Below are 15,813 nucleotides of genomic sequence, written 5' to 3'. Positions count from 1 at the left end.
GCGCCGCAACCCCAGAGTCATCCGCGACGGGACCTAATGGTCAGGGGTCCCTTTACCTTTACCTTTTATTGGAATATGCACAGTTTCATTAAAATAGTTAAAGATGTTGCATTAAAGATAGCTTTAGTGGCTTTGGGAAGTGTCCACCCTTGGTTAAGTTGAATCAATTTGTTGGGAGATGGCAATATGGATAATAAATAATCTCTTCCCTATCTTTTCATTCAAATTGGCAAAGGAGGCTAACAAAGCAATAATACCTGTTTCTGTTTTGTTTTTTGCTTTGGACAAAAGAAATCCCTCTTCAGCATCCCTGAAGGAACCAACTTGACTGTTTTGGTACCAGTGAAAGAAGCCATCCAAAACCTGAACAAAGATGAAAAAGATTTCTGGCTACAGCCAGACATGCTATTATTACTTGTCAGGTACCATTGACCCTTTTGGCTTACTTACTTACCTAAATTGGTTTGGTGTGACTGTATATGACTATCCTCTTGATCTAAGATGGTCAGAAAATACTGCAGGCAGGGGCACAGAGTTGCAATATAGTTACGATTGCTCCAAGAGTTGCAGAACGGGAGCCTCCAACAGGCTGGTAGAAAGGGTTGTATTTGGGGTGGGGGATCAAGGTCAGCAGGGGCTCAGGACTTTTAGTTTCTTTTTTTAAAAAAGTAAGTTTCTGTGTGTTCTACATCAAAAGATATAAGTCAAAATGTGAACTCTGCACCTCACCAACAATTTTTGTGAAATGAGCTAGCCTGATTGGTAGTCCCCAACTTGCAGGGTTTTAGCTAATGGAGAAAATCAGAGCTGTGATTCACAAGTGATCTTTTTGGACATCACCAGGCAGAGCTAAAAAATGTATATACAGTGGTGCCTCGGGTTACATACGCTTCAGGTTACATACGCTTCAGGTTACACACTCTGCTAACCCAGAAATCGTGCTTCAGGTTAAGAACTTTGCTTCAGTATGAGAACAGAAATCGTGCTCCGGCAGCGCGGCAGCAGCAGGAGGCCCCATTAGCTAAAGTGGTGCTTCAGGTTAAGAACAGTTTCAGGTTAAGAACAGACCTCCGGAACGAGGTACCACTGTAGCTGCCTTTTCCTGCTTTCTGTCTCATTGCTGCCCAGGCACTGCATATAATGGTGTGTGCGTGTGCACATTTCATAAGTGAGTTGAGTGAGTTTATGGCATTCAGCAGCAGTATGTGCGCCTGCCCACCCACTGTTCTCTCTCTGTGCACATCCAGCATGAGGTCCAGAAAATCAAAGAAGCAAAGACAGGCAGCACAGCTGTACCCGGACCTTGGTAGGCAGACACGTTGAACAATTTCTGTGATGGTGATAATAAAAGTGTACATGCAGCTTTAAACAAAACAAAACAAAACACACCCCATATTTGCAAAGAATAGCATATCCAACCTTGGTGGGACGAATTTGACGGGCGAGTGTGATTTAGGGGAAATAGCCTTGTGGAACAAATTGGGATCCCTGATGGATCAGGTTTGGCCCATTGTTCAAAGGATCTTGACCCCTGCATATAGCAAACAATTACTGTATAGTGTACAGTGCTCTTCATACAAGAATAGCCAGAGCCTCACTTACCCTTAAGGATGCTCTCAGTTCTCAACTGAGAAGCTGTTTGTTTGCTTGTTTGTTTATAAGCTTTCTTAATGCACCCTTGGCATCGTCCCATAAGGATGGGTTACAACACTACAGTATACAGTTATAAAAACAGATAAAACCATTACCATTATAAAGCAAGTAAAACTGTTCCAAATTGGACAATAGATTATAGAATCAGCAAAAGAGATATGAGTCACTGGAGACAGTTTGGTCTTTCATGTCCTGGATTAAGATGGAAAGAAAAGACCTCAAACATAACTCTTGAAATATTTAGAGGAGGCAAAGCTTGTTTGCTGGTAGAAAATAACTGGGAAATGTAGGGAAATGCAACCTAGTTGAACTGAAAGGTTTCTTCTGGCCATTAACTCCCTAGGAAATAATATTCTGAATGCTCTTTTCTTACTCAATTGCAGGGGCCACTTCCTTCTGGGTTCTTTCACAACTGAACAACTCAAGAAATACGTGGGCCAGGAGCTGCCCACCCTTAGCCCACGGATCAGGTGGAAAATTAGCAACAGCAGTGGGGTAAGAGATTTCTAAAAATAATTTTAACATTTTTAATGTATTTATATAACACACCCTACGGATTGGCCCTCAGATAATTTTACATGAGGGTTAGATGAGGATGAGACTGAGCAAGAGTAAGGAGTAAAAGTGCCACACTCCTCCTATTATCTCTCTCTTTCTCAGTAAAGGCCATCAGTCAGAGACATGGTGGCCACTTCATTGCCAAAGCCCAGTTGGAATTAAGTCTGGAATGGGTGTACTGAATTTAGACCTGCGGTCTAAATCATGGTTAGTCATGTGGGTGACCATCAAAAGTTAAAACTGTAGGTTTAGTTCTATGAAGTGTGGGAAATTGCAGTCAAATATAATTAGCAAGCATAGGGATAGTTAATGCATGAAGGGGTTAAGATCATAGAACGGTATTCCTAGACTCAGTTAGGTCACCCCCATCACCTCCAGTGAAGAAGGAAATGAAGCTTCCTTTGTTCACTCTCTTCCACCATGTGAAACTGACCAGGCAACATGTTTGGGCTTGGCTGCTTCAAGCCCAGGCTGCATGCTCAAAAGTACTTTTCTGTATTTTGTAACCCAAGAATTTTCTACCTGTGTTCTTCTTGCTGCTGCATGGAGTAATGCATGAATCTGACCTTTGGCATTTGTAAGTAAAGCATTTAAGCTCACTAAACGCTGTGGCTTGTTCATTGTGAGGGGGTAGAAACGGGGAAGTACTGTAAGTGGACTAAACTGGATATTAAAAAGGCCTGACAGCCTATATTCCTAACACTTTACCGAGGTTACACATTTTGTGACTTTTAAACTCTGCTGGGACTCCCTAACTGGATAGTGTATTTGGATCTAGGTAGTGCTGTTTTTCTAGAAAAAGGTATCAGAACTCACGATGAACACCTCCCTTGTTAGCTTATAATGGTGCCCACCTGAGAGGTGCCGGAACTGAGTTCTGGCAAGTTCTAGCTGAAACAAAGCCCTGGATCTAGGGATCCATCCAAGTCTATTATTACTTGCCCCACATGGGTGAAATATCTATATCTATTTTCTACCCCACATGAAGTTCATTTTAAGTTGAGACCCACTTCCAATGGCACAGCTCCATCGAATCCCACACTGTAGTGGTTGTGAGGCCATCCTTTGTTCATGCTTTTGAGCAGATAGAATATCTGATGACAGGGTTTGATGAAGTCATCAAGGTATGGCTAATCCACACACTGAGGTCTCTGGTCTAGAGGAGGAGTGGCTAAACTGTAGCCAACCGTGGGCTTGAGACTGCTGGTAAAGTTCTACATATGGACATATTTCATGACTCTGGCTGCAGACACACCATGCACTGAAAGCACATTACTTTCTTGGAATTGTAGTAATCCCAGGATTACACAGATTATAATGTGCTTTCAGTGTACTTTAAAGCATATTGTGTATGCAGCTGTGTTATTGATAAGCAGAATAAGTGAGCCTCTGCTACTGGGAGATTGACTGTGGTGTGTGTGGAGGAGAGTTCTCTGTGTATTTTTAAAAAGGCGATAGGAGGTCCCACAGAAACTAAGGATAAAATCCCATGGTTAGAGAACATCAGTACTGGTAGTGAGTAGATTTTGTGGAACAGAACTAGAGTGTTCCAAGACAAATGGTACACAATTTAAGGTGTGTGTCTGATGCAGCACTTTTGTGTAAGTATGCATTATCCATTAATTCTTGGAAGCCTAATGCAAATTTATGAAATTTGATTCTGCTTGCTTTCCAGGCCATAACGATTCAGAATGCAAGTATTGTTTTGGGTGACATCCCTGCTATTAACAGCACTATTTATATCATCAACAAGGTACATTGACAGATTGCATTGGACATGTTTCTTTCTATTTCTGGTTAAGAGGATTTATAAGGTCTGAATAGAAATGTATCAGCCCCAAAGCCATAGTGATACTGAGATTATCTAGAGCTGTTTCACTGGGTAGATAGCAACCAAGCTGCAGAGTTTATTTATTGACTTCTAAAGGTTGGTATTTCTCCTTAGATTGATCCACACACTTAGCAAACATTTCCAACCAGCATATAATACCTATTAAAGAGGTGGCAGAAGACTGGTGTGGCAATTAACACATTTGATTTTGACTGGGGACAGCTGATCTCACATTGCTGATCAGCCATGAAGTTAACTGGGTGACCTGGAGCTAGTAATCTCTGAGCCTAGCCTACCTAACAATGGGATTGTGTCCCAGGGTAACCTGTCCCCCGCCCCCCACACACACACAAAAGAGAAGTATACTACAGTTTTTGCTGTGGAAAAACTTCCAGAGCTGCACTCTCCCTTTATTTGTGCTGCACTACACCACTGAGTCTCATTTTGTTTTCACGTCTTCCTATGCTCAGGTTTTGTTGCCCACCTTGGATGACATCCCTCCAAGAGCCCCAGGTCTGCAGCAGCAACTTAATGCGACACCCTCCTTCAGTAGGTTCAAGGAGCTGCTAGAGGTGAGTACGTCAGCTGCGTTGCATTTAAACACATCTTTCAAAAGTAATTTGAACCCATTAATTGTTGTACTAGTCTGCCTAGATACAGGATGTGTCTTCTGTTGGTGTATGGAGGAAGACCAGTTCTAAAACAATCCTGCATTGTCTTGGTGGGGGGAAATAAAAGGAAATGAAGGGAGTACATTTTGATAAACTCAGAAAGTGATGGCTAATAGTGTTGTAATCCTGTCACTGCCAAGGGCATCTGATGAAACACTAGAAAAATCTTTCCTTTTCCCCCTGCTCATCTTCAAAACACGAATGTTTATAATGGCAGAGCTGACATGGGGACTTACAGATGTTATGGTCTACAACTCCCAGCAGCCCCAGTCAGCATGGCCAATGGTCAGGGATGATGGGAGTTGTAGTCCACAACTTTAGGAGGGCATCAGTTTAACTACTGATGTATAATCTATGTAAGGGAACAGTGGAAAACTGTTGTGAAATGCAGAACTCATTGTGCCTATGGGATTTTTTTCTAACCCATAGCCATGCAGCAGCCCCAAAATTTGTCCAGAGACTGATGCTGAAAAGGATAAACCTCCTGTCATTGTTTGCCACAGTACTAAGACTGACACCCCATGCCTGGAGTTAATTAAAGAAAATCTAGGATTTACTTGTATGTTGCACAATAAGCACAGTGTGTTGTTTGGCCCTATTAAAAACAGGGAACATGCCTTTCTTTCTCTAAATCATCTTACCTTGAAACTCTCCTAAATGTATCTAAATGTATCTGAACATATAATTGGCAGAGTTGTTTGGTTTCCCCCCTAAGTTTTCTTTTGCTTACTCTATAATCTTTGCTGACCACATTTGCTTGTTAATTGTATTCTTCTGAAACTTTCAGCAATACCATCTGATTGCAAAGATTGAGTCATCTGAAAAATACACTATTTTTGTCCCAGGAAATAGTTCAATTGAGAAGTATTGCCAAGATGCTAATATTACACAGCTGGTAAGAACTATGTATGTATGTATGCATGTATGTATGCACGCATGCATGCATGCATTTACTTATTTTTACAAGCCTCTGTACTTATTCTTTGGGGGTAATGCCACATCATCACTGAATTAGATTTTGTATACTACCTTGTGAAGTCATGCTTTGGATGAATGAGTAAAGGCTGATTTATGCATTGCAAAATTTCTAAATGGAAGGCATATTGTATCTCATGTTCTTTACACATGAACTTCCTACTGCATGCCTGGTAAATGGCTCCACTTCACTAACACTTTCCAGAGCAGGTGAAAAATTCACATGTAAAGCCATTCATACACAGGTTAGCATAACTCTTGTCTTCCATTTAGAAATTCCATACCCTGCGAGGCATCTCTACCTCATTCAAACATCTAAGGCAAGATATATATATATATATATATATATATATATATATATATTATTATTATTATTATTATTATTATTTAGCAAGATAGAAGTAATGATGCAATTCATCAAACAGAAGGTTGAAATTCTTCAGAGTTATTTTAATAATCATCTAAATATCACACTAATAACCATTCATTTGTAAAACATTGCTCATTTATTTATTGGTTGAGAATAGCTTTAGCATTCTCCTTCAGTATACAAGTATTCTATGAACCTCAGTATGCTCCATTGGTGGTAGGGAATCTGGCTTTAAATCCTGCCAGATTCACAGAATGGATTTGGCAAAGGGCTGTGTTTCTGCCAGTGTTCTACAACCTATGCAATAAGAATAATAGCTACTTACTTCTCAGGTTGTGAAGAGGGTGACTCAGCTGAGGAATGTAGATTCCTCTACTTTAACATTTTAATTAAATAATGGTAATAAAGGTGCCCAGGTAAAATATTTGATGGAGCAAAGTAACAGTGAAAGATTCATTACTAGCTACAGGCCTGGTTATCTAACAGAATCACTGATTACCACAATGGCATGTGCTTCTTATGTTTACCTATCTCCAGCTGTTATCTCGCTGCTTTTGTTCATTTATTTAAAGTGACCAAATATTTTGTTTCCTGTACACCTTGGTTTCTAGGACATGGACACTGTACAATACCATGTTGTTCTTGGAGTTAAACTGTTGGCCACCGACCTGAAAAGGGGAGTTCACAAAACATCAATGCTAGGATTCTCATACTGGCTGATGTTTTACAAAAACACTACTCAGGTGAGAATGAGAGGTGAATTATGCTTCCATTCTACAATGTATGGTTTTATAGGAAGCCACTAATTCAGTCACATGTTTCAAATGATGGGGTTGCTCGTAGACTGTGGCTGCATCCATAAAACCACTTGGTCACAAGCAGCACAGTTTACCTGCTAAAGTTTTCTCAGTGACCTTTGTGAAAGAATTGCAGACCAGTGATTAATACATTGGTCTCTGCTCATCAGTGCAGCTGATTGACTGCTTTGTTAGCTGTGTACCTGCAGTGAGATCACATGGGCTACTGAATTGTACTTTTGCCTCTGGAATGATTTTTTCTTCTAAAGCTTAATAATGCTGGCAGGACAACATGATAAACTATTCATTCTATGCTCTCCTAGAAATTAATATTGGAGCCATTGTGCTTTTCTGGAGCATACCTGGATTTCATTACTTGCCATCCTTTCTTATTGCAGGCATATGTAAACAAAGTCCTCCTGAATGGCCAGTTTGTTGAAACAACAAATGGGATGTTGATTGGGGTTTCTGAAGTTCTGCAAGTTCAAAAGAACCGTTGTAGTATCAACAGCACAACAGTGCAAAAGGTAAAGTGTTAGAGACCTGTAATTTCTTGTTTTGTACTAAATTTACATGTTTGGTGATGGTTACTGCAGAACTAATGAATTGGGCATGATAGGTTTCTTTGCCAATTGGTTTGGGTCATTCATTGAGAATATCTGCTCACTTGGGGCTCTGGGAGCGGGGTGGGCATTTGCTGCACAGCTGCGCACTGCCTGTGCAGGCCATCCTCTTTTACTGAGAATCGGCTGTTCCTTTTGAGCTCTGATATATTGCACCTTTCAAGACTGAACGTGTTTAATGCTTGCCAGATAAGGTATCCTCCAGGGAATTCTCATAGCCATGCAACCGTGCATATGCCAAAAGTCACTCCTTGTGTTTAGCATGTTTATGGAAAGCTAAATTTGATACTGGTGACAAGGCTAAAATGATTGATTTAGTTTTATACCTATAAGAACAGTCTGCTGGGCTGGTCCAATGGCCCACCTAGTCTCGCATACGGGTCTCACAGTGGCCAACCAAATGCCTCTGGGAAACCAATAAGCAGGACCTGAGCACAAGAGCACTCTCTCCTCCTGTGGTTTCTAGCAGCTGGTATTCAGAAACATTTCAGCCTCTAAATCCCCAGCTGTATCCACTTCTTCACTTGTAATAATTATTGCCTGACAATATTTTACATAAGCACCAGCATCAAGCTTTTTACGTCAGGAGACACAAATTCTCTTCTGACACCTCTTATTGGACATCTATTTACTGAGTGGCTCACATTCCTTTCGGTTGGTGCTCTCAGCTTTCTGTACTGATGAGCAATGTTTGCAGTCCCTGGAAGTGCTCACCATTTAAAAAAAGACTCTTGTTGCCACAAGACACTCAAAAGAGCCCATGGACATTATCAGACATGCTCTGCATCTCCTGTATGGTCCATAGTGCCCCTTTCACTTTCCATAAAATCACTGCTTAGTGGACTGGGACCAGAGGCCAGTGGCCCTATAGCTCACTTCCTGTTACCTTTAAATTAGAAGTTGCGTGTCAAATATCGAAGAGAGTAAAGTGCAGCATGGTGCACTGAAGTGCTGGTGGGACTGAATTCAGTTGGAGCAGGTTGTCGAAGTACACTGCCTCCAATTGTGGATCTGAGGAGGTATTTGACCTTCTAACCCATTTGAGATGGGGGGACACCACTAACCGCAAAGTCCCTTCCCCAAGAATCTTAAACGCATGCTGCTACATTGCTTTGCCTGGTCTTGAGCTGCAGGAACCCACACTGAGAAGCAACTTTATTTGCCAAAGGAAATCAATGAATGAATGAATGAGGGTATATCTGTCTAAAGCCAATTCTTTCTGCCATATGAATTCATATAAAAGGAGAACAGCAAAAACACAGGCCCTAATGTCTGGGGACTAAATATCTGATGGCTGCTGGTCAATGATCTTCATGAAATGAGGTGTTACTTCTTGGCATTGCTGCTCAATGAGCAGACCCAAGAGTGCCAAAACCATTGCTTTTATTTACTGAGGTATTGTTTTGCCACATTGCCAAAAGTCTATGGGTTAGGTTCCAGAGAATCATGTAGTTATAATATAAATTGAAGAGTTAGATTTCAGTTACCAAAGGTCTCATAGTCTAGGGATCCATAGGTTGTTAAAACAAATTAGAAAGTCACACAAAAAGTTGCCATTTGAAGGGATTGACATTTCACAATGGAAGAGTCCTGTGACCACAACACTGGATATTAGGAGGAATAATGGGGCTTCATGTAATTTTTTAAAATTTCAGCAAAGCCATTAAGAACATACTCTACCATCTTAGCTTTTGGAAAATGGCAGTTAATTGACTGTGTACTTCATTTTCTACCTTGTATGCTCTGCATCCCTATAGCTGAGACTGATAATTGTTAACGTGCTGTGAACATGAAACTGACTTCTCTCCTTTTTTAAAAAAAATCCTCTGTACCCTAGACAAGATGTGCGAAGTGTGACAAAAAAATCAGGTGCCCAAACGGATCAGTGCTTGCTGTAAGTTGTGATTTTTATTTTGAATATTTTTCCTCACAGAATTTATGTATTTTCTTACTTACTCCTTTACCCTGCTGCTAGGGATGGAAAGATATGTTAGTATCAGTCCTCTCAGTTTCTAATTTAGCCAAACGTAAATTCATTTCTCCACATTTCTGTAGCAATTTTTTGTAAAACAATCCTTGTGAAAATTATTCAACAATTTACTGCAAATTTCTCCCAATACGCATATTTTTATATTCATTTTTGCAAGCAGTTTCACTTTATACAGTGTATTTTTGTATACTGCTTTCATAAATCTACCTGTTTTATACACACATTCCCTGATATGTGTAGTTTTGTAAACATTAGTTGGTTGGAGAACTGTGTGACAAACTTTGCGTGTCAGCTATGAAGGATAGCTGTGTGGCAGTTCTTGAATTGTTTCAGAAAGTTCAAGTTTGAAAGGTTTGTTTTTAAATGCAAACTGAATTGAAATTCTCCCAGTTCCTATTTGCAGCATTTTTCACCTAACCTTCGTTGATAGGGTTGTATCCAACTAAGTCTTACTCAGAGTAGGCCCATTGAAATGAATATGACTAACTTGGCCCATTAATTTTAATGGATGTACTCTGACTAGCACTAAGTTGGATACACGCGCGCACGCGCACACACACACACACAGAGAGAGAGAATTGGAACAAGTTGCTTTGTTCATCCAGAATTTGTTTTTGTCTTTTTAAAATGCCTTAAGTGTCAAAATAATCCCTCCTCCTTACCCCCAGTATTTGAATTGGGCACCAGTCATCTCCCTAACGGATTTCTCTAAGCCAGGGGTCGGCAACCTAAGGCCCATGGGCCAAAGCAGCCCGCGGGGGTCATTTAACCGGCCCATGTGCCGCCCCCGAACTGAGCCGCCCGCTCAGCGAGTCCCCACGCACTGCACCAAACCGGCGCAGCACGATGCGGGGACTCGCTTCTGTGGCACTGGAAATCGCGTCTGCGCAGACGCAGATGTTGGAAATCACGAGCACGCGCACGATCCAGCCCACAGAGACATCTCTGCTGGAGTGAACCAGCCCAGGCGAGGTAAACCTTGCCAACCCCTGCTCTAAGCTTTTTACATGAACTTAACCCTTGATTCTCTGCATGAGCAAAGCCCTTTGGCTAATAATACTTTTATACTGAGGCAGCTGAATGAGAGTTAAATACATTTGCTGGTTAAAGCTGAGTGTTGTCTGCTTGGAATAAATATCTGTTTATGATGTGATTGGTAATGACTTTTTTATAATTGACAGGGACCACCAGCGAATGGGAGTTTTCCTCACTGTGTATTAAGGTCTCAAGGCCGCAGATCAGTTGGCTGTCATTTCACCTGCATCAAAGTTTCCTTAGTAAGCAAGCTTTACTGTATACAAATGCATGATGACCACATAGAGAATTGCTTATTCCTGCCCCACACATGGAATTCATACTCATTTCATTATGGCTGGCACAAAAGTGTTTGCATGAGAGCTGCGAAAGCCAGCTTCTATAGATCTACTTCCCATTCAATGCATGCAGTTGGCTAATGATGATTTAGAGCCCTTGGATGAAATAACACCACTTCCATCATAAAATGGAAAGATGCTTCAGAGACCTTTGTGCCATCACTCAGAAAGTTGTGTTGCCCAGAAGGATGTCAGAGCTCATCTAGCGCAGAATTCTGTTCTTTTACTAGTTGATCATATGCCTTGGGAAAGCCCACAAGCTGGCCTTGGGTTCTATAGCACCCTCCCCACAGATCCCCAGCTGACTAATTTCTCTATAAGCATCAAATTTTTATTTCCTGACCTGTCAACCCCCAATACCATCCAAAATATTTGAAGGGGAGGTCTCTGTCCCATGATATGACTGTAATGCTGCTGTCCATGCTGAACACAAACTCCATCCTCTTATCTACATAAAAACATGTCACAATGTCAGCACCACTTAAGAAATGTTAAGCGGCGTATTGTATTTACAAGAATTTATTAGTCACATTATTACGGTATTTAGAAAATTTTAAAAGCAATGTATAAGAATTTAAAACATCAGTATACAATAAAACAATATTTTTTTAAAGTTACACAGTTCACACATAAATTAATAGTATGATTGGCTGGGATCAATCCTTCAGCCAGGTTCCTGTTTGGAATTAACGTGGTGTGGACGTCGGGAGCAAGAGGCAGCACTAGCAAAGCCTTGCTTGATGACCACGGAGTAATGCTATTATGGCACCATCTCAAGCACTAAATAAATATAACAACAACTAACAACCGAAAAGCAGTTTTAAAAATAGTATTTAGACTACATGATGTTTCACATTTCATCCAGTATAATGTGTCTGACTGTTTTTTGTTTTTTTCCCTGAGGTCTCTGTCTGCTGTTCAGGTTACTATGGCCATATGTGTGAGATGTGCCCGGGAAAACCAGACCGTTGGTGTTCTGGAAACGGAGTGTGCCAAGATGGCATTGATGGCAATGGCGAGTGCCAATGCCATGAAGGTTACCATGGAACTGCCTGTGAAATGTGTCAGCCAGGAAGATATGGAGCCAACTGTAAATCAGGTGATTCATGGCTAGAGTGATGTGCAGAACTTCTGTGATATTGACAGGGAGGGAATATTATTTTACAACGTTATTCGACATACTCCTTGTGAATTACTCATATGTTTTGTTCCACATTTGGTTCCTAGGGTCCAATGCGGTCATTAGCTATAACAAATTCATAGGTGCGGTCCCATTTAACTTTTGTCTATTGTCTGAGAGAGCATCCAGTGGGTATATCAAAAGATTAAACCTTTGCTACTAAAATTGTGGTGTTAGAACTTTTCCATGTGTGTATATTAAAAAACCTCAACCAATGATCTTCAAAGTGAATCATAGCAAAGTGCAGGGGAAATGCAAAAATAATAAAATCGAGGGAGTAGATGAAAAAGTTTTGCTAATTAATACAATTATTTAAAAATAAAAGTAAGATTAATAGATGAATTAGTAAGATCAATAGATTGTAGACAGCAGAATCCCAAATTTGCTGTGGGCTGGAGTCCCTTGATTGGCTATTGGCATAAAAAAAATTGGTGTTGAACTTTAATACACGCTCAGTTTTACAACTTCATAATCAACCATTTGATAATGTATATACTTTGTGTATTTTTAAAAGATAGATTGTATATGAAGGATTTGTATTTATATTCCATATAACTTGCTTTGTACTCATATTTCATAATGATTCATCATTTATTTTAAAATGCTACAGTCACATACAGCTGATTATGAATTTGTGGAAACTCAGCATGCCTTAATGTGGGCTTCTGTATGTATCCTTGATAGAAGCTTAATATTTATCCTCAGAATGCAACTGCGCACATGGGATATGCAACGATGGACTGCTGGGGGATGGAAGCTGCACCTGTGCGGCAGGCTTTAAAGGGGTTAGCTGTGACATAGGTAAGTGAATGAAAGCAACTGTCTTTGTGGATATGCAGTCATGATGTTGCTGAACTCAGTGAATTAAAAAACGAACTCTTAAAAGTGAGACCGATTTAAGAAAAAGCAGTTATGTAAGGATGAGTAACAGCAATAATTAATGTCGTACTGGCAGTGATAGAAATGGAATGATAGACAGTCATAGGATTATGCACAAATAGAGATACTCTGGGGGATAAACTTAATAAACAGGATAAACTTAAAAGTGCCACGGGTGCCGAACATGGATACAATACATAAATTAAGTATTTGCTGGAGCATCAAATATGAATGCTGCACAGTTGTTGAAACACAGTCAAGCACTTCTTCTCGGGTCAATAATTAATCTTGGGTCCCCAAAACTATGGATTGTCCAAGATTTGGGATAGCCCAGTTTAGACCTAACAGGAACCTTGGTATTACTGCTGTGATAACTTCGATTATTTTCCTTTTCTTTTACCCCTGCAATGGGATCTGCTTGTATCTCAGCATTCTACCACAGGAGGATTTGGGGAAAAGTCAGAACTCTGATTTAGTGAGGCCATTATTAATATCTGTGTGCAGGCAGCCGTGTGTGTGTGTGTGTGTGTGTGTGTGTGTGTGCAGTAAGGCTTTTTAACTTTGTTTCCATAGTAGCAACTCTGCTTCTTCTGTCACCCAAATAGTCACATTGCAGAAGCAGCTTCTGATGCAGTACAGAGAAGCTGCTGACTTGAGATCACAACATAAAAAGTATCGCTGCAAAGACTGATCTGGTTCAAGGTCCTGCTGTCATTGTTCTTAGACAGATCTCAATTACATGATGAGTCATAGAATCATAGAATTGTAGAGTGTAAGGGGTCCCAAGAGTCATCTACCTGCAATGCAGGAATAATGTTGTAAAGACTTTTTTTCTCTCTCTCTCAGAAGTTAAAAAGGATTTCTGTAATGGCACTTGTGATGAACATGCAAAGTGAGTACAATTGGAGGGCACAGTTTAAAACATGTGATGCTATGCATGTATCAAATGAGTATTTGAAATATGGAACCATGACAGGACTTTCGTAGTGGGATGGGGTTGAGCTGGATTTGCTCTTTTATGCATATTATTGTATTTTAGGTTGTTGTTTTTTCTCTTTATATCTGCTTTCAATGTTTATAAGTCACTGTGAGTTCATTTTTTTAAAGTGACTAATGAATATAATTATTATTAATAATAATGGAAGCTGATATTTTAATTCAACATTTTGCATTTTCAATTGCTCCATCCTTTAATGTCACCCTGCGCAGTTTGTGCATGAGAGAAAGACCTTCATAAGCAAAGATTATAAAAGGATGGCTTCTGCTCATCAATATATTGTTTAATTTAAACAATATATTGTTTAATTTAAACAATATATTGTTTAATTTAAAATGCAAATTCAAAATGCATATTCCTTTTCTGAAAATGAAGTGTGAATAGGTAAGGCATTTACCCATTCTGTTGCTTTGTAATGGGTATTATCAACAGCTGCAGAGCTAAAGATGTACCTATCAAGGAGAAGTAATTTTGATAATTACCTAAATCTTTTGTCAGCAATAGCCTTTTGGCAGTGGCTTTCACTTATGATCAACTGGGATCCTGTGATGCACATGTCACTGAGATGCAAAACTTTATTTTGCACAAGGAAAAGCAAAAATGCATTGCTTGAGCTTCTTTCAACCCTGCATGATGTAATGTCACTCTCATAGTTAATTGCATTTACTTGGGCAAAGGAAACAAGGATCAACCGGTTTATCTGTTTATAGAGATCCAATAATGCTGGAGTTTTAGACTGGTCATGACCACAGAATAGCATCCTTGAACATGTTGGTGAATTTGGGTACATACATACCTTCTCAGTGCTTCCCTTCTTCCATTTCAGTTGTGTCAATGACTCTACCACTTCCCAACCCACTTGCTTGTGTTCTGCTGGATACAATGGGAACGGAACCTCTTGCACAGGTACTTCTGGCAAATGACTGCAATCATGTTGCATACATGGTAAAATCATAACCCATCCTGCACAGAAAAGTCTGGATAATGAACTGAGTAAGCAACAGAATGTGGATATTTGATTTAAACAATAGCTTTCATTTAGCAAGTGATGAACATGCATATATGAGCCAGCCCCAACCTTTTCAAAAATGAAAATTCTGTGGGTAAAAGAGAACATATGACCTTTTCTGACCATTGATGTCCAGCTCTGTGAACTGCAGCTTCAGAAGGGTATTGACAAAGTGGAATGTGTCCAGAAGAGGGTGGCAAAGTTGGTGAGAAGCCTGCATACAAAGTCCTGTAAGGAAAAGTTGAATGAGTTGGGTGTGTTTTGCCTGGAAAAAAATATGAGTGAGTTGCGATGGAGTGTTGTTGTTGTTGTTGTTTAGTCATTTAGTCATGTCCGACTCTTCGTGACCCCATGGACCAGAGCACGCCAGGCACTCCTGTCTTCCACTGCCTCCCGCAGTTTGGTCAAACTCATGCTGGTAGCTTTGAGAACGCTATCCAACCATCTCGCCCTCTGTCATCCCCTTTTCCTTGTGCCCTCCATCTTTCCCAACATCAGGGTCTTTTCCAGGGAGTCTTCTCTTCTCATGAGGTAGCCAAAGTATTGGAGCCTCAGCTTCAGGATCTGTCCTTCTAGTGAGCACTCAGGGCTGATTTCCTTGAGACTGGATAGGTTTGATCTTCTTACAGTCCATGGGACTCTCAAGAGTCTCCTCCAGCACCATAATTCAAAAGCATCAATTCTTCAGTGATCAGCCTTCTTTATGGCTTCTTTAGGGAGTAGCCATCTTCAAATACTTGAAATGCTGTCACATAGATAATGGGGCAGGTCTGTTTTTATTCCTCTGGAGTGCCCACATTAAAAGAAAAAGGGTTTAAACCAGTCATTCCTATGGTAGAAGTTGTCTGACAATGGAAAGGACTGCTGCAGAAGCTGGTGTATGCACCACCATCAGAGGTTTTTAAGC

General features: G+C 40.3%; 1 protein-coding gene across 3 annotated transcripts in view; it reads left to right on the top strand.

Annotated features, from left to right (window-relative positions):
• Positions 1–15,813, top strand: part of STAB1 (stabilin 1) — a 98,084-nt gene that overhangs the window by 49,408 nt on the left and 32,863 nt on the right. For all 3 annotated transcript variants that reach the window (XR_014545437.1, XM_083603187.1, XM_083603188.1), the window contains 13 exons: positions 292–422; positions 2,037–2,148; positions 3,887–3,964; positions 4,513–4,614; positions 5,501–5,608; positions 6,670–6,801; positions 7,254–7,382; positions 9,316–9,372; positions 10,650–10,745; positions 11,745–11,940; positions 12,727–12,822; positions 13,747–13,792; positions 14,724–14,803. Coding sequence is in view for 2 of the 3 variants with exons in the window: in XM_083603187.1 (XP_083459313.1) it covers positions 292–422; positions 2,037–2,148; positions 3,887–3,964; positions 4,513–4,614; positions 5,501–5,608; positions 6,670–6,801; positions 7,254–7,382; positions 9,316–9,372; positions 10,650–10,745; positions 11,745–11,940; positions 12,727–12,822; positions 13,747–13,792; positions 14,724–14,803 (1,363 nt within the window). In the remaining variant the exon portion in view is untranslated. The remainder of the gene's footprint in view (positions 1–291; positions 423–2,036; positions 2,149–3,886; positions 3,965–4,512; positions 4,615–5,500; positions 5,609–6,669; positions 6,802–7,253; positions 7,383–9,315; positions 9,373–10,649; positions 10,746–11,744; positions 11,941–12,726; positions 12,823–13,746; positions 13,793–14,723; positions 14,804–15,813) is intronic.

This window comes from Podarcis filfolensis (genome assembly GCF_964270895.1).
Source record: "Podarcis filfolensis genome assembly, chromosome: 2".
In the NCBI taxonomy this organism is placed as follows: Eukaryota; Metazoa; Chordata; class Lepidosauria; order Squamata; family Lacertidae; genus Podarcis; species Podarcis filfolensis.
This window is presented reverse-complemented; position numbering and strand designations above follow the sequence as displayed.